The sequence below is a fragment of the Amblyomma americanum genome, chromosome 1 (assembly GCF_052857255.1).
Source record: "Amblyomma americanum isolate KBUSLIRL-KWMA chromosome 1, ASM5285725v1, whole genome shotgun sequence".
Classification (NCBI taxonomy): domain Eukaryota; kingdom Metazoa; phylum Arthropoda; class Arachnida; order Ixodida; family Ixodidae; genus Amblyomma; species Amblyomma americanum.
This window is the reverse complement of record NC_135497.1, coordinates 157,970,705-157,993,195: the sequence shown is the minus strand read 5'-3', so window position 1 is coordinate 157,993,195 and position 22,491 is coordinate 157,970,705. Positions and strand designations below refer to the sequence as shown.

The window sequence follows — 22,491 nt, the reverse complement described above, 5'->3', positions numbered from 1 at the left end:
AATACACATTAAAGCAATTTTAAATTCTAATGCGTTTTCTTTTATGTCTAAAAGACTGAGGTTGGGATAAATTCCACATTTGAGGGCTTTTTAAGAAGGCATTGGTACAAATGTGTACCCCTTTTTTTTTACAAAACGAATTGTTGAACTGTCTTGAAAGTGGTGGGGTTCAATTAACAGAGTCATTCTGAACTCAGTTTTACTGTCTGTATGCACATGAGGCTTGCACACAGCTTATGCCTTGTAAACGGTTAAATATGGCAAGGAACTTGGAAGTCTACACTTCGTAGCGAAGAAAAGACATGCAAAAAGGTTCCCACACAGGCATTTGGGAAAAAATATGAAGGTACAGTTGAGCTCGGATATATTGAATCCGGATATTTCGAATTATTTGTTATATCAAACACGCGGATTATACCCATGTATATGCTATGTAAAAGAATAGGAAAGTCGGGCAAAATATAGAACTCAAATTTCGCTGCTCATTCAGTGTATCAGACGGCAGGCCATGCCCCTGCAGTGGTACTTCTACTATAGTGGGATACAACTTAAAAAAACAGCAGTTGCTAACACTGGGCCATGGTCCGCGGCGTATTGTGTTACTCTGCTGGCCCATCGTAATAGCAAACGAAATCAACTTTTTAACGTTTGACTATAATAATCAAGCCAGGTATCAATATTCTAGTTCCTATAATTTTTTCCTTGTGATTAGTTTTTTGTTTAGGTAACAAGAAAAGTTTTAACAATGGTCTACTTTTTTTGTCGTGGAGGAAATCTGTGCGGTGGTCGTGAACGTGGGCGGAGCTTCACTGCAGACTTAAGTTGCATCCCACTATAAAAGCTCAATTTTATCACTTTTCACTAAGGATGTGCAAATATTAAAATTTTAGAATATGAACTGAATGCGAATTTGCAGAAAAGATGCCTTCAAATATTGAATCAAACATCTGTTCAGTATAAAAATAATTCAGAAAAGGATAAATAGGCAAATGTACTTATTTTTTTCAAAATAGCGTATGGTCATTGTAACCGAAATAAACAGGCCTAGACTGATCCAGTATCGTAGAAAAAAAAAATGGCATAGAACTATGTACTGTTTGATTAGATAGCATAGCAGTTTGCAACCTGTACTGTGGTCGTGAAAAATGAGCAAGAAGAAGAAATCCATGAATGACACATGGCTGGCAACCAAAGATAACATGATGGTTGTAAACTGCTATTAATTCCGACTAATGGTACTGAAAGAAATGTAGCAATTGTCCGAAGGTTCAGTTATTAAATGCCCCACCACCCGAAAAATAAAATGCAAAAATTTGAAAATGTGGTTGAAGCTTGCCAGAAAATTGTATGTCCTTCAAATGTCTCTGTCTTCTGTGCAGCTTTACATTTTTGGTATAATGGACCAGTGAGACCAAATCAAACTCCTCTGCGAATTAAAATACTAAATAAATAAATTTAGTGCTCTCTGCTGTTGAATGTTGGTCTATTTGGTTGACTTATTGAGTTTTTGTTACTCTGTTTAAATCACATTGTGATGGTATCAGATCTGGAAGTCTTGGTGCCATAGTTCGGATTACATGGATCAGCAAGCATTTCCAAGCATCTGACTTCGATCATGTCTGGCATAATTCCTGCATCCTTGTAGGATATCTTATGTTCACCATTTTGGTTGTTTTTTCGCTCTCTTGAGGGTGGATTACATGTTTGTGCATATAAGTACCCGTGAAGGTAAAGTGCATGAAAGCCATTGCATAGCTCGATCGATATGGTACCGCATGCAACAGGCAGAAGTCACTGGTGTGGCTCCCACTGGCACCATGTTGACTTCTGCTTTGTTGTCCATAGCTTAAGCCACAGGTCACTTGAGAACAAGTATAATGCCTGCTTGTATGTCTAAAACTACATCGTTGATTACCAGGACATTGCCTTAATGGATTGAAGTAATTGAATGGAAATGTAAATATATTAGTAGTGTGCAGATGTTCACATTTAAAATCAGATTACATAATGATCAGTAAATAATTTACTTTGTAATGTTTCGTATCTGAATTCATGAACACTTGAACTTGCCTCTAAGGCCATCTTTAATCAAGTTCCAAATCTTGGAAGCCATGATGTAATGCTGACGTTAAATTGCACAGAATCGTTCTATTATATTATAAATGGCTCTTGTGAGTGCCTAATTTTTGTTAGACTTGCAAAGAGTCTATGCAGTTCAAAAGAAGTTGCTCTCGAGAAAAGTTTTCGCTGTGTCAATGAAATGTGCTTATTTATGCGTTGCGCTTCCTTTGCCATCAGTTTGCATTTGGTAAAATGCACATTCGAAGATTATCGTGTTATGGCAATGTAGCCTGTGTCATTAACATGTCTAAAATAATGCTTAAAGCAAGATTTGATGATGTGTGGCGGACTTCTTTGACACAATTACATGATGCCTGGCCAAAGCACTGCCTGCCGCTAACTGTCGCTTCTTTATGGCCCTTCATACTTGTGCGCAAGTTGGTCATGCATGATAAATGCATAGACCTCATCGTTATGCTTCATTACTTCACCATTACATATTTTCAAAGCCCTCTTATACACATGGATGAAGGAGAGAATTCAGGAAAGGCGGTTACGTCGTATTTTTTGAAGCGGGATATAAAGGCTCCCCTCTTGCCCCCCCCCCATCCCCCATCCCCCTGCTTGGCCGCTGTCTCAGCGCTGTTGCGCATGCGCCCAGCTTAAGACTCCCAGTAGCCCTTGCGAAACCGCGTGACTTCCCGCACACTTTTCAGCGTGCCGCTTGGGTAGCGAGGGCCTTTCCTGAGCTTTCCTTCCTCCATGCATGCAACCTATCAATGCATAAAAGTTCATCATGACTGACTAGAATATTGAGGTGCTCTTTGGCTGAAAAAAGTCCTTTACTGGTGACTGGCATCAGTGCATGTTGGTTACCAGTTTTCTGCAGATGCTGTGGCTAGAAGTTTCTTCTGGGCTTATGCCACAAAACTTTGTGTCCGCGAATGGTTCCAAAATTTTAGCACGATATGAAACTGCTCACGAAAGAAAAATAGCTCACAGTATTCTTTATTTTCCTGTTGTGAAAACTATCAACACGCGACCAGCGGCGGTACGGCGCCCGCATGCGGTCTGCTCAATGCTCAGCCTGCCTGCCTGCCTGCCTGGTGCATCGCACGTGGCGCGCTTAAAGCATCCATACCCCTGGTGCCATCGCCAGCACCTCCACTTGCAACCGCTGAGCACGGAAACTTCCCTGAAAATTGAAAAAAGAAAGGAAAAGCACCTTTGCCCCTCTTAAGATGTCGGGGCAAAAGGTACTATTCATGCACTTTTTTTTTTTTAGCCTTCAGCTTCCCACAAGCACCCAGGTTATTAGTTTGCAACCTTGAATGAAAGGAAAGGTTACGCGAACTTTTCTCCATTTCTGGCTTAGATGTAGGCCATCTCTTTCGCCCTCTCTGCATCACTCATGTACACGTGAGCATGCTGCAAGATCAGTTTTCAGTATTCGAATTCGACGTTATTTTTGCTTCTATTAGGCACCACTATGCAAGGCATTTTTCTTCTTTCGCATTTAGTTTTCGCACGTAGATCTGAAGCCTCCTGCTGCGGTCTTAGCTGTTCCGTAATCATGCCAGTTGGTGCGCCTCGTCACAGCAGCTGTCGGCGCTGACGTACCGGGCGTGGTGGTGCCCGAGATCTTCCTGGTGTTGAGCAGCTCTTCCATGCTGTCCATGATCCTCTCGACCTCCTCGAGCTCCTTGCTGACGGCGTTCTCGGACTGGGCGAGGCCCAGGAAGGTGTCGTACGCGCGCTGCTTCTCCACGTACGAGCTCACGTAGTCCGGGTTACGCTCCATCAGCTCGACGATCTGCGCCTTGCCCTGCTTCACCATCGCTGCGCGCGCCGAACGCGGGGAAGCCACTGTGCGCTCACATTTATGCTTTGCTTTCGCTTGTCCCTTCTCTATCTGCAGTCCCTCACGACACGGAGTCTGTGAAAAATTAGCAGAAGAAAAAACAGCTCCGCGGAATTGGAATGGTAATATGGTTTGTTGGTATATCATGCCCCTAGAAACTGCGCAAAAATCAACTGGAGTCGTAGGACAAAACACTGGAAGTGCTTCTGCTGTCATGTTTCTGTCCTCAAGATCTCTCGTCGCCTTTGGCGCTGTCTCTGCACTCCGTGGGGGTGTATGGCAGACGGCACTGTGTGCGCTCAGGAGAAGACAAGTGCAGGATGACGCGTTGGTGAACGCTCGAGCTGATGAGCGTCTTGTCTTCGTATATTTCGTTACGAACCAAATAACCACGCACCATTTCCCAAAACTAAAAGATGAAGCTGCAAGCTTATCTTCGGCTACAGTGCGACGCTTGGTGTGAACCAGAACTCGTAAAACTGAGTGCAGTTAGATTCTCCGTTCAAGTTATGTGGACTATTCTTTTTGGCTTCGCGAGGACCCGTGGCTGATCTTGACTGAAGCGCGAACCGACTCGCCACTGCGGGTGCGCCTCATCTCAGTAATATATTGCGTGCAATGTGAGCATTACATCAGTACAGTGAAAATTTTCGTCGGCGCCAGAATAACATTTTAAAGCATTAACTTGTGTATCGATAAAATACTGTAACCCGCTTGACCATGACATTATCGACGTTGGAATTGTGCGCTCATTGTGCGTGCCAGTCAAATTCTGCCGGATTGAAAAACCATCAAGACTTGAGTCCCAGAACCACATGCAGGACGACGCTGATTGCGTGCGGTTTCCTCGCGTCTTTTGCGTTTCTCAAGCTGACATAATTTAATGGATGTGTGCCAATAGACTCAGTGCCAGTCTGCTATATAGTATTCATTGTGCAGTTTTTTTTTTTTAAATACCACGTGCATACCTAAAGCTATCGAAAGCCTCTTTTAAGATGTCAGGGCTGAATGTATATTCATGCTGCGCTCATTTTTTATTCTTCGGCTTCCAGCAAGTACCCACGGTAGTAGTTTTACAATCTTGAATGAAAGGAAAGTTTGGACGGACCTCTGCTTCATTTTAAATCTCGGGGAAGCTGCCTTTTATTACGGGCACGTAGCATTTTTCAGAAACCGTCTTAGTGATTGTTTCTCGCATTCTCCGTTTATTTAGCATTGCGCGTAGCTGTTTCTATGGGTAACTCTATTTCATCTCATTGTGCGCATATATGCTCTAGGCACGATTCACGATCATACAAAGGTTCTGCAAATTTGTGGAAGTGAGTGACACACATGCAGCCAAACGCGCTTTTAGCTAAATTCAAGAGCACATTGATACTGAAGAATATCCACATTCGAAAACAGCTGTCTGAGAGCTCAAAACTGAAACAGCGCTCGAACTTGGATTAACCAGAATTTTGTAGTAGTCGCATCATGCCACGCCTGCTACATCACCCGCCATACGGACACGAGCCGGGATTTGTGGTCGTCGACTCATCGCTTCATTACCCTTAATTATGCTGACGTCGAAACACAACGCCACAGTGGCGGCATGAATTTTTCACGCCATCGAATGGACAGGAGAAAGAAATGCGATGCTTGCCTCGGCGCTGTTTAATGTGGCGCCGCTGAGTGGGCCGATGGCCCCGTTTTTGTGTTATGACTATAGGACCGTGAAACTAGCCAAGTTAAACACGTGGGCATTGTTGGTGACCACGCGCTCAGCAGCAGTGCCGAGCACGGCAAAGCGGATTATCATAGACTCGAGAGATTAAGGAACCACAAACCCACTGAATACAAGTCGACTGGCATTACTGCCCTGCCGGTGCAGTGATTGGGCAAGCCACGGATGGAGCCGAACAGAATTCGGGCTCCGCGATAACTACGTCCTAATCTCACTTTGTATGTGAGGCTCGCAGTGGTTGGCGACGACGTGTGATGACGCTATGCGACAACAACATCGTGCACATAGAGTAGGATCGACAGGCGTGTCGACTAGACTGTGCCGCAATGCATTAGACAAACGCTGATATTGCCGCGCTCGCGTCACGCACGCATCATTTCCCTGCTTCCTTTCCGTTGGCCGACAAACTTTCGTGCTCGGTTTCTCCTTTCACCATGCACCCTCCTCACAGAAATGATTTGGTTGACATGCCACCTCTCTCTCACACACACGTGCACTCGCCCACGCCCGCGATGGGCACCGTATTGGCTGCCAAGTCTTCATAGCAGTAGACACTGCATCATCACTACACACCAGCCTCCTTCCCTGTATATGCTGTTCTCCACACCCTTTCCCCTGCATCAAGTAGCACAGGCAAACCCAACAGGCCGACCTCCACCTTTTCTAAATTGGAGGCCTTAATCCCCTAGGAATCTTAGTCCTAATAATCTAAGTCACTATTACTGCTGTTATTATTCCGGGCAGCATGTTTCTGCAATGATTACTCACTAGCCTTCTTCTTCTGTTCGTCGTCGGTCATGCCGGACGATACGGCCATTTCGGGGTGAAACAGGGTGCCGTACACGATGAGCGGGATGTTGATTTTTGAAAGGTCCTTTACGAGGCTCTCCACCATGTTGCCGAGTTCGGTTCCTCTGTCGGGGAACAATTTTCCAACTGGATCTGTAGTAGTGCAAGAGAGGACGGCACGCTTCATGAATTTGTCCCTAGCTAGCAACAGCGTGGCAAACGGCTCGTGCTCAACATCGAATTCGCTCTCGACAACGTTTGTCATGCACGAAGCATTCCTCCGCAGTCAAGAAAGACCAGTTAGAGCTGGCAAAAACGCAGTTGTAACTAATTGGAATCTGACTAGTTCCATTTAGTTCCAACTATGTTTTGGGCAGCTCCAACTGGTGCTTTTTGACTGGCTCATGTTTGTCCCTTTATCTCTGCAGGGGTATATCATTCAGAGAAGCACCTAAGCACAGCAGTTATAAAACTGCACCAAGAAGACAGGACTAGAAGAGACAAAGACGAACACACTGCGTCTGCACTTTGTGTGTGCGTCTTTGTGTCTCTTCTCAACTTGTCATTTTCGCGCAGTTTTATAATTGCTGAATCTATGATTTATAGCCCAACATTATGCCTTACCTAAGCGCACAGCACTTCAACCATATTGTACCGCTAGTAATGCACAAGCAACGCTTGTGACCCCATAGCCGAGTACGTAAATGAGAAAATGGCATTTGCTAGGCTTTCTGTCACAGTCATCATCAGACCATCTATGTCTGCTGCAGGACAAAGGGCTCTCCCATATCCATCCGATTAGCCCTGTCCTGCGCCAGGTGCGACCACCCTGTCTCTGTAAATTTCCTAATCTCATCTATCCGCCTGGCTGTCTGGCGCCCCTGGCTATCTTTACCTTCTCTTGGAATCCATTCCGCTACCTTAAAGCACCATCGGTTACCTGTTCTCCACATTAAGTGTCCAGCCCATGGCTCTTTCCTTTTCTTGATTTCAGCTAGGGCATCATAACTAGCATTTGTTTCCTGACCCATTCCATTCTCTTACTGTCTGTCAACGCTACCCATGTAATTTTCATTTCCATAGCTCGCTCTCTGGCCTCCAATTTAATTTCAAGCCTTTCGTTCTGATGCGGCCTGCAGAAAGCCTCTACCATCTTTTCTCGCACGACCCAGGCACTCATATAGGAGGTTCAGCTTTACGCCACTCTTGGTTGTTGCTTGCAGACCAAACAGCTTTTAGCAGCGAATCCAAAGGGCGGATCAAAGGGCGCAAGCGCAAGACTGTAAACAACCTTTCCGTCACATCAGGGGGTATAAAGATGGGCTGGCTTCCGCGGCAATGCTGGGACGGTGAAAGAAGTCATGGAGGTGAACTCTGGACAGTGTAAAGCTGGAACCCTAGTACCTCACCCGCTGGTCTAAAAGTATGGTTATGCTTTCTTCTTAAGAGCAATGCCGTGACCATGGTGTTTGAGCAGTTGGCTCAAAAGTTTAATGCTCGGAATAACAGTAACACTGCGTCGACTTTGTGGATATTTTGTCCCGCATGGAGCCCATTGAGGACTTTGACACCGCGTTTAAATCGCAAACGTTACTACAACAGCTAAAACTCATTCCACTTGGGAAGCATTCGTCATAACTAAGAACAGTCTTGCTAATTTGTTCATTGACCTGCCCAGTCGATTTGCTGGAATGTGCCGGCCCAAAATGCATGGTCACTTTTACTTTCTATTTTGTACGCAGAAAATGATTACAAGGACAGACAATGTCAATTTTTACGCATTAATAGTAGTATGGTAGTATGGGACCTTACTGGGCACAACACTTAGGCGCCTAAGACGCCGATGGCCTGCTGTACGAACAGGCCCTGTTCGTGTTCACCTTCAGCTCCAAGCCTGTCCAACCAGGTTCCAACACTGTGGGATGGGGTGGGAAAGAAACCCGATGGCAGAGCAACTGGTTCATATGTGACGACGATATTTGAAGACAACGTACACGAGGTGTGGCCTGAATTACCCGTGGAGACCCATTTCGAAACCGCTGGCCGTACTTCCACGTTATTTGGCCAAGTGCCAGAACAGACCTCTTTAATCATGCCAGTTGAGTAACTTTCCACAAGCTCGATGCTTTGAAACCTTGGAGACTGATTGGTTCAAAATTTCTAGGTTGCCAGACGGTCGCGCCGCCTGCAATAATATCATATTGTTCAGGGCTGCTCAGAGCACGGATTGAGCTGCAGGGTCCCTCCAACAGCTGACGCCAGAGTTTACGGGCGGCGTATCTGCTAACCTCCGAAGGTTGGCCAGTACTGCATGATTAATACTAAGCAGGCCGCTGCGCATGCAATGATCACTGTCGCTTCCGTCTATATGACTGGCGCTGAAACGGTGTTGAATAAAGAATTGTGCACTGTCGGCTTCGCGTTCGGAACGGACAAACTTGACCAGCCCATCTGCGTCAAGTTCCTTTTCCGGCTTAGACATTCTTCCTAGGACGTTAGTTATATGGGAAGCTTTCGAGCGCGATTTGATGACCGAGGCACTGATATAATTATTGTAGCGTTAGTTCAGGGACGGCCGCATCGATGTTTAAAGTGATATGCGCTGTGGGACGAACAATCGCTGAGAAATGTCCAAAAATATTGATATTTTGCAGGCTGCGATCAAAGAAAATCTACTTGTGGTCAGAGAACTCTAGAAGACGACCTTGGCATTACCGGGGGTTGCCGTTTCTGAAATACTGAAGCAGGATACAGGCATGAGCGACGTACATTGTGACTATAACACAGAACCGAGTTTTCCAACAGCCGCCAGTGTGTGTGTGTATATATATATATATATATATATATATATATAGGGTTCGTTGGAAGCTGAAAATAACGAGCCAGGTTTCCTATAAACATAAGATGGGACGAACTATAAACGTTAGCGCAGTGCAGCCAGTGGAAATCTCCGCGGTCTCTCTCCGTAGGTGAGGACACGACGATCAACGTGAAAGTGTTGGAGGATTTTTCTGATTATGAAGGCGTTGCTCATTGTTAGTGCGCTCCTTTGGGTCAGACAGAGAACAAGAGGTACTGCGTTTCAGTTCTTTGCTGCCTCTAGAATACCGTAAAAAAAAATGATCGGTGTTGAGAAAATCTGGTGTCTGGCAGCTCCACCACGACAATTGCGCCTGCCCATTCAGGATGACTCGTGCAGAATTTGTTGTTTTTTTTTTTTTGGGGGGGGGGGGGCGAAGCATGCGACAAAACTAGGGTTTTGCGTTATTTATCGGGATCCCAGATTCACTCTACAGCATTCTGGTGCACAAATACGCCGTGCTGCCATAGAAAGCTTTATTAAGCAAGTAGCAGCAAAACCACTGCGCGTCAATTAACTTATAAAAAATGCGAGCGTAGTTCCGAATGTTAGCGTCCGATACTGCAGCACGCTTCTTTCGGTTCAGAGCGCGGAATATCGAGAGCGCCCTTTAGACGTTCGCTGTAGATACAAGAAAAGCCGGTAGATTCAGTGCGTTAATGTGAAAGTAGAAGCCATTGTGTATAGATCAGGCGTACGACAGAATATTTGCACTGGTTCAACAACTCGCTCATTGTAGGCTGGATAGTTCGAGAAGTCTGGTGCAAGAATGTGAATATCGCCATTTTCTTGCATCACGAGCGCAAACAGTGGCTGGGTTTGTGTTCTGTACCAGAGTGATTCAGCGGTATACTGCTGTCTATCGTCTTGTAATAATTCGCTCCATATTACGGCCACACTTATAAGTTACAACAATATAGTACTGCCGAATGCCACCAATTTCCAGAGGCGCCTGGTCCCATGGTCCCGCTCGCCTTCTGATCTGTAAATCCAGCGTATGCGCTGGTCGCTGTTGGAAAATTCGATTAAAAGTTGATAGCATGCCATGCATTCGGATGTTCGTTACGCAATTCATCAGGAGGCTCGAAGACGAGGTCTGGTAGTTCCAGGCCCTCGGATTGGCAAAACTTGAGCAGGTATTTTTCGTACGCAGTACCGTAATCACCCAGATTCCCCCCCCCCCCTTAAAGCCAGATATGTCGCCGTGCGGATTTTGGCTATTTCAAAAGCCGAAGTCTCATTGAAAGGCAAGAGGCTTCACACCGCTGCTAAGGTAAAAACAAAACTAACGCGACGCAGCAGCTGTTCGCCATCCTCAAAAAGGACATTGGAGGATTCTTTGAGCCCCGCCGCGGTGGCTCAGTGGTTAGGGCGCTCGACTACTGATCCGGAGTTCCCGGGTTCGAACCCGACCGCGGCGGCTACGTTTTTATGGAGGAAAAACGCTAAGGCGCCCGTGTGCTGTGCGATGTCAGTGCACGTGAAAGATCCCCAGGTGGTCGAAATTATGCCGGAGCCCTCCACTACGGCACCTATTCTTCCTTCTTTCACTGCCTCCTTTATCCCTTCCCTTACGGCGCGGTTCAGGTGTCCAAAGATGTATGAGACAGATACTGCGCCATTTCCTTTCCCCAAAAAAACCAATTATTATTATTATTATTCTTTGAGAAGTGGAAAGAACACAGGGTGCACCCAAGAGGTGTTTTTGGATGAGCAGTGAAGCGTGCCCAAAAGGCTGCCAGCCTTTTATGAAATGAAACAAGGGGTGAATGATTTCTGGGCAGGTCTTGTACTAACAGTCAAACCAGAGAGCGAGGGCCAATCGCATTCGTGTTTATTTGGAGGATTTTATGCAGTGCTGCTCTGTATATACTATCGTCATCAAATGATACCTGCGACCCATAATGTGCCGCGATGAAGCGAGCAGCTATTGGGAGGTAGTGGAAAGCGAACGAGTAACATGTGCACCGCGCACCTTCATCATCAAACTAGTCATGCCTGAAAAATTCAGTGGCGAACCATCACGCGACGCTTGATGTATGTTAGGCCACGCGTTATGCAGCGTCGCTTTTTTATTCGCTGATGAATGAGTGCATGACACACACAAAAACACGTTTCATTTGTCTTCTTTCGGTTATCTTAAAATCAAGGAATGCGAGGAAAGCAGCTCGGGGCATTCACCGCTGAACCATCTATCCAAAAAAAAAAAAGACTAATTGAAGATCGCTTGCCGGATGGCTGACAATGAAATATCTGCGCGAAGAGGAAACGTGACGTAGAGCAGTTTCCTTTACTCGCACGAAATGCAAGTGCATATGTAGAGGGGCGCGTCACCTGTAGAAGGACATATCTGGTCGATGTAGAGCATCATCTGGTCAACGTCCGTGAAGATACTGTCGCCATGCTTGAGCACGGGCAGCTCTCCGAGAGGACTCATGTCCAAGAACCAGGGCTCCATCTGCTCTCCGTGCAGAACGTCCATGACTCGAGGCATGAAGCTGATTCCTCTCGTGTACAGGACCAGCAACATCTGCGTAAGTATATATGCGGAGAAAGTGAAACTCACAGGCACCGGATAAAACAATATTAACAAATCAGCTCGGGTTGTGCACATGCTTTTAGTGATGCTAAATTCGGGTTCGCAAGCATGAGCAATTATAATCCTGAGTTTGTAAGGCACTGCCAGAAAAACGTGAGAGCTTATATTTAGTATGGTAGTCCGTATTACGTGCACACCTCGCTGTAGCAAAGTAATCGTGCCTTACGAAGCTGCGGACCCGCAGTGCGGTCAGCGCGCTAGTGGAGGCACTGACAGCTTGCCGCTTTCGCTTGTGACTCCGTGATTAATATCTTAAGATCATTCGAGCTGAGCAGTACAGAAGGTAGTAAAGCCGCCAACTCAGCGCGTTAAGCAGCTCCGTCAGCTAACTCCGCATAGCTGGCGCTAATTTTAGCGCCTCTGGAAAGGCCGGGAAGTTGGAAGCCAGAGCGTGGACATCAAGAGTCACATGCACGCCGTCGGGTCACACGATTTGGGCGCTGTGTACCGAGAGGAATGCTTACCTTTCTGGAGCCAATGGTGTTGGGGTAGAAGAAAAGAATGATCTGCTCGTTTGTGTACGGCATGGCGGCCGGCGGCCCCGACGCCGCTCGCTCCCAGGGCCCTAGCGATCCGGGGCGGCCAGCCCGCGGTGGCCCGCCTTCCTCGTCGTTCTCATCTTCGGGCCATTGAACGCGCTGGGGCAGCAGGGCACTCAGCCAGATGGACCCCTCCCCTGCTGCCCTGTGCCCCAACGCGAGCCAGCGCGCGCATTCGCGGTCGCTCGCGGCTGCCCCTTGAAAGATGAAGTATATGCAACTGCCCCAGGGTGGCTTGTCCTGTTTTGTTTAGGACACGGCTAGCCGCACTCGCCCTCAAAAGTGACCACTGCACGGTGGTTGCGGCAACGATGCTCGCGTCATCGCATCATCCGCCGAACTGCCAGTGCATTTTCTCTTGTTCGGTGGTGCAGACCTGAGCAGAAGTTTCAAATGGCTGATATTGCAAATATGCGGAATTAGATGTCGCGGAATCATACCTAAATGAACTGCAGAGCTTTAACATTTAATGGTGAAAAGAAAAAAAGAAGAGGAAAGAAAGCGATGATGAGATCACCGAGAAAGTTGATGGAGCATCTGCGCAAATGCAAGGCACAAAACTAAACACATTCGTGCTCCAAGCGGGATGGGTCAGGTTTTTCAAGTTCATTGCGTGTGTTCGTTTGAAGGAAGTGCATTTTTTGGAGGTTATTTTCATTTTTGTAACGGCTGTGTTCGCACTTTAACTGCACACAACGTGGAGGTGTTTCTTGATCAGTCACAGGGGCAGGTTTACAGGTCCGCAAAGCAGCGCGATCCAGTGGAGCACTGGAATAAGGGCCCCGTGCACCCAAAGCTCAAGCAACTACTTTTTGTTTAAAAGTTTACCTCCCCCCCCCCTCCTTGCACACTACCTAGGGGAGGTAAGCACCCTATTTTTTTTCGAAGGCACCCTCTTTATTCGAAATGATTTTTTTTTTACACGCGACGGGAGATTTTGTTTAATAGTACGTGCCGGAAGAGGGGCATGTATGTACTGCATACGTGAAGGGACGCATCGTCCATAGCAGGCTTGCGCTGGAAGAAACCACGACTTCCACACGAACTTCAGCACGTACAGCGTTTTCCACGTCTGCGTTACGCGAGTGATGTTGAACGGCTATTTTTTTTAATAAGGTTTATAGCTAGTAGACCGAATTGCCGCATAGTTTCTCGACAGTTTATGTAGTCATTGTTCTTTAGTTTTGTCCATTCATAAATAGTTGTACGACTTCAGTCCTCGTGTAAAGTGAAGCAGTTGTTCACAAACATAAACGTCGCTAGTTCTACGCGACACATTAACGGCACAAATAAAAAAGTTAGACTGGGGATTAGCTCCGATAATCCACAATATGCAAAGCGAAGGCTGTCGGCGTTCATTGTGTTCATTGGCGTTGGCGTTAACAACGTTCTATACTCCGATGATTTTGAGGAAAGGAAGGGCGCATAACTGGTTCCTTGGATCAGTGGACGCCTCAGCCGTGCTTTGAGGTACGTGGTAATATTAATAATAATAATTGGTTTTAGGGGAAAGGAAATGACGCAGTATCTGTCTCATATATCGTTGGACACCTGAACCGCGCCGTAAGGGAAGGGATAAAGGAGGGAGTGAAAGAAGAAAGGAAGAAAGGTGCCGCAGTGGAGGGCTCCGGAATAATTTCGACCACCTGGGGATTTTTAACGTGCACGGACATCGCACAACACACGGGCGCCTTAGCGTTTTGCCTCCATAAAAACGCAGCCGCCGCGGTCGGGTTCGAACCACCCGGGAACTCCGGATGAGTAGTCGGGCGCCCTAACCACTGAGCCACCGCGGCGGGTATAGGCACGTGGCGGTAGTAAGAGAGAGATTTGGGCTGCATGCATCAATTAGCGCTGACAACGTTGTGGCAGACACGCGGCACTGCAGCAATAGGCCGCAGCGTTCATTCGGTCACCAACCTCTCGCGATCAATCGTTAATTTAACTGCCACCTGGCAGAGTGAAGGGTGGGCGCGCTGGCTGTCCGCTGTGCGGAACGCAGTCAACGATACAGACGCCAAGGCGCATCTAATTGGCCGATGCACCACATCTTTCAGTTTCTAACCATGTTCAGAAGTAGTTAAACCGTAGCTAGTTTTTTTTTTTTTATCCAGCTGAGGCTCGGCTAGATCACGTGGTCAGGCAGCAGCCCCGGAGCAGCGACAGCGAAGACTCGGCTCGGAGGCGCGGTGAAGTCACGTGACGCGTTGCTATGGCAGCGGCACAGCAAGGGCGTTCAAGGTCAAACGGGCGGCAACGGCGAAATCGCTCCGACGAAAGTAGTAAAAGCTTTCGGTTTTAAAATTAAAAATGACTACTGCTTCGCCTCTACCCCCCACACAGAAATTTAGACGCTACTCTAATTTCAATTCCTGGGGAAACCTCTGCTCGCTGCCTTGCTTTGATTAGGACATGCAAGCCCCTTAGCCACAAATTTTATTAAACTGTGCGCATAACATGCATCTGGCTTTACGGATTGAAGAAAGGCAAGCGTTAACGGTAGGCCAAACGTTCCTTGCCGCCCTTGTGAAACGTAAGTAATAGAAAGGTATGCGAGACACGAAGAAGCAGCCCATGTATAGATTTCTGAGTATCTGCAGGAGAGATGAAGTTGTGAGGATGCCTGGCCGTTGGCCAGGCGCTTGGCAAAGGTGGTGCTCTAGTTTTTGAGTGAGGCCGACCTAGACGCCCGTTTCTGAAGCACTTGTGAAGGTTCTGTGGGGGATATGTGCGTGCAGTTATGCCATTTTGTCTTGTACAGCACTGTTGCGTCTCGGGTATCATGGTCGGACGGCCAGGCCCTTCGCACAGGCCTCATCAACAGTTGCAACCATTGCACTCGCCAAAGACCACCCGGTTTCAACGTATATTGCAGTTGACACTCTGCGAATGCACACAATTACGTAATCTTAAAAGGGTTCCTCAGCATCGCCTTGAGTCCATGCCGGTACAGAGACCGCACGCTGTATTTTCAAAGGTTATAGCAGCCCACTAGTCATCCATCCCGTCACAGTTCACCCTGGCGGCACGACCCTCCCCTCCGCTGGGGTGTATGCGGAACACGTGCGGGCGCCTTACAATTCCGGGGATAGCGAATAAATCGGACTTATCAACGCTAGCCCTTAAGCAGTTGCCACTGTCCTTGCACCACGCCGAGTATAGTGACCTTACTCACGTATACAAGGTGTTTCAGGGAAGACTAAGTACTTTTAAAAAATAGGCTTTTTGGGGTAAAAATATGGCTTTTGCAGCATAGTATTACCTGAGTTGGCGGACACCGGAAAGGCAGTGAATTGTCTTAGGTAGTAAGCTGGTTAGCTAATTTCTGATAATTAAGTTTTTAACTATCATAGGCAACTGGTTGCAATTAGATATTTGTAGCAGGTCGCTAGTAATAGCCATATCAGATTTTAGAATTTTGAGAACGCGATTATCCTCAGCGCGGCGGCTCGACAAAATTTAGCTACATCGTGTCAAAATACATGCGCTTTTGATTGTTTTTCTAGTTACGTGCACTGGAAAGGTTGCCTTGCCTGCATGCTTTTAAAGCATGCAGGCAAGGCAACCTTTCCACTGCACGTAACTAGTAAAACAAGCCAAATTTTGTCGAGCCACAGCGCCAAGGGTAATCGCGTTTTCGAAATTATAAAAACTGATATGGCTATTACTCACGACCAGCTACAAATCTGTAATTGCAACTAGGCGCTTAACTCTACTATTTAAAAAGTTAATTATTAAAAACTAGTTTAACCATCTAATCACTTATAAACAATTCACCGGTTTTCTGGTGTCCCCCCAGCACTGGTAGTACTATGCCGAAAAGAGCCAAATTTTTACGTCAAAAAACCTATTTTTGAGAATTACTTAGTCTTCCCTGAAACACCCTGTATACAGATGGCTCTCTCATCTGCTAGTTTCGCATAGAACATCTACTGGAACAGAATAAGTCACACTTCGTGCGGCTGTGCAATACATCGGTCAACAGACGCCCCATAAACCAGCTGTGTTCTGCGATTCCAAAACTGCGCTACAATGTCTGAAATCTGCCTTACGCCAATTTGACCATGAACAACTAGTAGCGGAGCTAAGACATTTACAGCACCGGACACTGACCAGTGGTTGCCAGGTTGCAGTTGGGCTGGCGATGGAGCTCGATCGGCTCACAGCAGTGTCAGCATTGTCTAGATACCACTGACAACAACCGATGCAGCAAGGCATCTGCGAATGCTTGCCCGGAACGTGAATTTAGCGTCATGGTCTACCCCTGGAGGCTCGGCTTGACGTTTGCACCACCTGGGCTTCTTTAACTGAATACACCGGCCGGTCTCCCATTGTTCGACAGCTGCAAGTCGTCCGAACCTGTCTGCTCCTATCCGCGTCTCCCCTACCCCACTGCCACAGATTTTGTACCTAATAAAAGCAGTGTCGGTCACACAGTCACTCACTACAGGTTTTATGGCAGACGTTCGTTGTAGGATATAAAACGTGGCACTGTAAACGAGCAGGCGTTAGCATTTAGCCGTATTCCTTGGGACAAAGTCAGTAAACCGGATTTGGTCACCGCGGGCCTACTGAGCCGGAGTATCCGGGTTCGAGCCCGACCGCGGCGGCCGCGTTTCGATGGAGGCAAAACGCAATAGGAGCCCGTGCGCTCTTCGATGGCAGTGCACGTTAAAGATCCCCCGGTGGTCGAAATTATTCCGGAGCCCTCCACTACGGTACCTCTTTCTCCCTTCCTTCTTTCGCTCCCTTCTTTATCCCTTCCCTTACGGCGCGGTCCAGGTGTCCAACGATATATGAGGCAGGTACTACACCATTTCTTTTCCCAAAAAATCTATTATTATTATTATTATTATTATTATTATTATTATTATTATTATTATTATTATTATTATTATTATTATTATTATTATTATTATTATTATTATTATTATTATTATTATTATTTTTACCTTGACTAGTAAGTCGTCACACGTCTAGCAGTTTCATGCAGTATGAAGGGCGCAGCGTAAATATCAATTGCAAAGGCACTTTCGCCTAGCTTTTGTAATTGCAGATTCTATATTTACAGCTTAACCCTTTACAACTTTGATCGTTAGATAGGAATGCATTCACTAGTGAAACACACAAGGGATAACACGCACCAGCGCTAGATCTCCGTGAACATGTGAATAATTGTGCCACGCGGCTTCGGGCAACCGCTGTAGTTTCCAGTGAAATAGAATAAGACGAAGTGAGCCCATTTGGTAGGGTTCCATATTCAACTTAAAATCAATCGTTCTCTTTCGCGCGCCCTTCTATAGTGAGACAACCTAGTTTTCAGCAGATATCGCGGGGACCCCGAGTAATGACACTCAAGGGGCGTGTGTGTGGCACGAAGGAAAGAAAATTTATTTTAAAAAATGTGGCTCCAACCCACGCTGTGAAGGTGGCTGGACAGTGAAGCTATACTGTTTTCACTCAATTTTTAGCCTGGCGTTTTTTGCTTACGACAACACAACCATAATCTTTACCGGGAAACACACGCGGGGAGAAGTAACGTTCGCATTGTTTGCATGTGATAGCCTGTTATACTTGTGGCACAGGCAGAGGCTCTTTTAATTTCTTTTTCTTTTCATGCCTTCAGGACGCTTAAGCTTCGCCTTTTAGAGTGGAACCGGACAGCGTGTGGCAGCACAGCCAGGGAAACCACGGGAGCGTATGATCCCTTGTGTTTTTCACTAGTGAATACTTCCTATCTAACGATCAAAGTTGTAATAGCTTAAGTTGTAAATATATAATCTGCAATTACAAAAGCTACGTGCCTTTGCAACTGATATTTACGCTGTGCCCTTTATACTGCAAGAAACTGTTAGACGTGTGACAGCTTACTAATCAAGGTAAATATAATAATAATAATAATAATAATAATAATAATAATAATAATAATAATAATAATAATAATAATAATAATAATAATAATAATAATAATAATAATAATAATAATAATAACTGATTTTTTGGGAAAGGAAACGGCGTAGTATCTGTCTCCTATATCGTTGGACACGAACCGCGCCGTAAGGGAAGGGATAAAGGAGGGAGTGAAAGAAGAAAGGAAGAAAGGTGCCGTAGTGGAGGGCTCCGGAATAATTTCGACCACCTGGTAGTGGTGGTGGTGGTGGAGGGCTCCAGAATAATTTCGACCACCTGGGGTCTTTAACGTGCACTGACATCGCACAGCACACGGGCGCCTTAGCGTTTTTCCTCCATAAAAACGCATCCGCCGCGGTCGGGTTCGAACCCGGGAACTCGATTTTTGATCCGGAGTTCCCGGGTTCGAACCCGCCCGCGGCGGCTGCGTTTTTATGGAGGAAAAACGCTAAGGCGCCCGTGTGCTGTGCGATGTCAGTGCACGTTAAAGATCCCCAGGTGGACAAAATTATTCCGGAGCCCTCCACTACGGCACCTCTTCCTTCCTTTCTTCTTTCACTCCCTCCTATATCCCTTCCCTTACGGCGCGGTTCAGGTGTCCAACGATATATGAGACAGATACTGCGCCATTTCCTTTCCCCCAAAACCAATTATTATTATATTATGGTGGTGGTTTTTTATTAAAATAATAGTAAAAAGGAGGGAAAAGATTTTTACTAGCCCCGGCTTCTGCCATCGATACTGAAGCGCCTGAGCTGGGGCAGCGGAAATAAAGGATAGCAGACAGAATAGAGAAATTGAATGAAAGAGGTGAGGGGACCGGAAGATAGGATGGGGGGAGAAGTAATATATACAAACTATTTACACAATTAGAAATGTGTCCATGTTGTGCGCGTGATTAGTTCATTTTAGAGGAATTAAAATGAACTAATCACGCGCACAACCCGGACACATTCGACCACCTGGGGATCTTTAATGTACGATGTCAGTGCACGTCAAAGATCCCGAGGTGATCGAAATTATTCTGGAGCCCTCCACTACGGCACCTTTCTTCTTTCACTCCCTCCTTTATCCCTTCCCTTACGGCGCGGTTCAGGTGGCCACCCAGATATGTCAGACTGTTACTGCGCCATTTCCTTTCCTCAAAAACCAATTTTCATTTTACCCCTATAGGGTGGTGCTTCACTGGACTATGAGGGAAGCCAGAGTGGATGGCTTCGGAATCATTTAGACCATCTGGGGTTCATTAATGTACGCTGACACTGCGCACCACACTGGCGTTCTTGCATTTCGCCTCCATTGAAATGCGGTCGCCGCGTCCGGTATTCCACCTCGCGACCTTGAGATCGGTAGCTGAACACCAAAGCAACTGAGGCACCACGGCGTGTGCTAAAAGAAAACAAAACACACAAAAAAGGATGAAGGTCGAGCCATACGTCGATTCACACGAGCCGACCGTTCGCTATGCGAAATTCGAAGCAGCTGCGTTAGCAAACATTGACTGCTGCTAACTCGTTGGCACGAACTGGCCATTACACCCCTAGCAGCTACGTGAGGTCGCGAGTGTATGGTGTTGTCTTGTGCCGATCTACATTGCACAGAAGACACATGCGTTTAGTTTTGTCACATTTGCCTACACCGGCGCGATTGTGAGACGTAACAGTTGGATTGGAAAACATTTAATTCGTCAGAAAAGGCAGAATGCAGACGATCCGTGCTAGGTGGCTATCAGTCCACGGCTGACAGCGACCTGGGTAGCCCATTCAATGACCCGGGTTTGAACTCCCAAGTCTGAGCTGACCAACACGGCCTCCCACTGCTCGAGAGTAGGAACCTGTATTAGAGATTCCGTCAGTAAAGAGACGTTTCAATCTCGCGGTCTTTTTAAAAAATGCGCAAGAAAGCTGGAATTGATGCCACTTCTCGACGGGCGTTCTGAAATAATGTACAGCTTTCACAGCATCATGCAACCACCGCGTTAAGGGCGGTTTTCTGGTCGATCTAGTGGAGGGCTGCGGGGCTTCATTCAAACGCCATCTTATTTTCAGTAGGCCATTTGCTTAGGGCGCCCGACTACTGATCCGGAGTTCCCGGGTTCGAACCCGACCGCGGCGGCTGCGTTTTTAAGGAGGAAAAACGCTATAGGCGCCCGTGTGCTGTGCGATGCCAGTGCACGTTAAAGATCCCCAGGTGGTCGAAAATATTCCGGAGCCCTCCACTACGGCACCTTCCTTTCGTCTCTCACTCCCTCCTTTATCCCTTCCTTTACGGCGCGGTTCAGGTGTCTGCCGATATATGAGACAGATACTGCGCCATTTCCTTTTCCTAAAAATCCAATTATTATTATTAGGCCATTTGCTCGAAGTTTTGACATGCAAAGGACTCGGCATCTCGTTGATCATAGTACCTTCTCACCTGAACGTTAGCATGGCGTCATCTCTTTCAGGTAAGCTTCAGTTGCTTTTGTGTTGCTACAGGAACCATTGAGACGGACGTCTGTATTGAACTGCGTAGAAAACACTCATTAACGTCCGCCTTAATTAGAATGCGGTTTGAATGTAGTTCGATTAGTTCTCATGGGTAGATTTATTTAATGCTAATACTTTAAATGCTGGATAGTTTGTAGTAAAAACAGGAAATTCCTGAACAATAATTTTTCCATCCATGAAGTAACTGCGTTCAGCTGTAGATTAAACAGGAATACGAAGACTCCTGTAATGGTTGTCTACCCAGGCTCGTACTTTGAGAGACCTGACGTTGGAGGTGTCAATGGTTAATTTTTATGCACCAAAGCAACTCTGCGGGCAATGAGTAATGGAGGGCTCTTGCTATTGTTACGGTGTCTGTTTGCATGCTGCTTATCTTTCTCTGGCGTGTAAAATTTTCAGACGCACAAAAGCACCTTATATCTCACTGTCCACACGAATTGGCGGTTTCGTAGTGGGCAGACAAAGGGGTCAATTTACGGGCAACTCAAGGCGCTCTTGCCAAATCTACGGCTGTCCTTTTCAATCCCTCTTTCCCCTCCCCCAACCACGCACTTAAATCCGCCCATGGCCCAACACTGATATCGAGCTCGTTTATTGCCAGCAGTTTATGCAATTTGTGTGCTCATCCGGCGCTGGAGTTGCACAAGCCTGTGCGAATGATACGCGAATGTTGTGTTGTTCCCCTTCTTCAGGCTACACCTGAATCTGTCACGGACAATGCACGCTTTGCATTTATGAACAAAATTTATTTACTGCAGTGCGGAGGTTGATGGATCTTGCGATATAGCAGTTCCGGTCCTATGGGATAGAAAGAAACCGGACAGCAAACACGTCAAACATGTTGAAAGTAAGGCAGCTAAGAGCAAAACACATTATTCTTCCCTCTTCAAATGTCCTTAAAATTGCGAGAGAAACAATTTTATTGCCGCATGTGTGATGAACAATTTTCTGAGATTATCAGGCAGAAGTTGAGCACTGAAAGCAGAATACTGACTACTTTTTGTGGGAAGACGCAGCACATTCACCCACGTCAGCGCCAGCGCTGAATGTTTTGTGCATGTCGGGTAAATGGGTAAATGTGCTCAAATGTGAACAATTGCGCTGTAAATTAGGGCAAATTAGATATCTAGAATTCCGTTCATATATTTATTAGTGTAAGTAGAGACATACACTCGCAAAAATTCCAGGGAAAGTCAGGTAAAAAGAGAGACGACGATCTACGATATACAGTTAAAAACTTCAATTCCGTAGTGGTTCAATGGTGCCAACTTTTAGCGCCAGCATTACTTAATTCTGTGCCAAGATTTGGACTAATTAATTCAGCTGCATTACTGGCAAAAACCGGTGCAGATAAAATTCAGCGGCGTAACGCTTACTTACTCCTGAAACTTATGTATCTACTTTCTAGGAATATATGCACTAGCCGAAATTGCTGTGGCTTTGGCGTTCGGCTGCTGATCCCAAAGTCGTGGGTTCGAACCCGGCCGTGGCGGCCTTATTTTGACAGAGATGAAATACAAAGATGACCGTGTGCTGTGCGATGCCTGCGCACGTTGAAGAACCCCAAGTGATCCTAATTAATCCGGAGCACTCCACTACAGCGTTCCTCATAGCCAATGCGTCGCTTCGGGACATTAAACCCTTCAATATACAATTTACA

General features: G+C 46.4%; 1 protein-coding gene across 3 annotated transcripts in view; it reads right to left on the bottom strand.

Annotated features, from left to right (window-relative positions):
* Positions 1–12,596, bottom strand: part of Gdap1 (ganglioside induced differentiation associated protein 1) — a 73,656-nt gene extending 61,060 nt beyond the window's left edge. For 2 of the 3 annotated variants that reach the window (XM_077647465.1, XM_077647463.1), the window contains exons 1-4: positions 12,358–12,584; positions 11,629–11,824; positions 6,414–6,587; positions 3,682–3,900 (exon numbers count right to left, since the gene is read on the bottom strand). In XM_077647465.1, the coding sequence (XP_077503591.1) occupies positions 3,682–3,900; positions 6,414–6,587; positions 11,629–11,824; positions 12,358–12,420 (652 nt within the window). In that variant the 5' untranslated portion in view covers positions 12,421–12,584. Of the gene's footprint in view, positions 1–3,681; positions 3,901–6,413; positions 6,588–11,628; positions 11,825–12,357 lie in introns of all 3 variants that reach the window. The other variant, XM_077647464.1, reaches the window with a different exon arrangement.
* Positions 12,597–22,491: the final 9,895 nt, after the last annotated feature.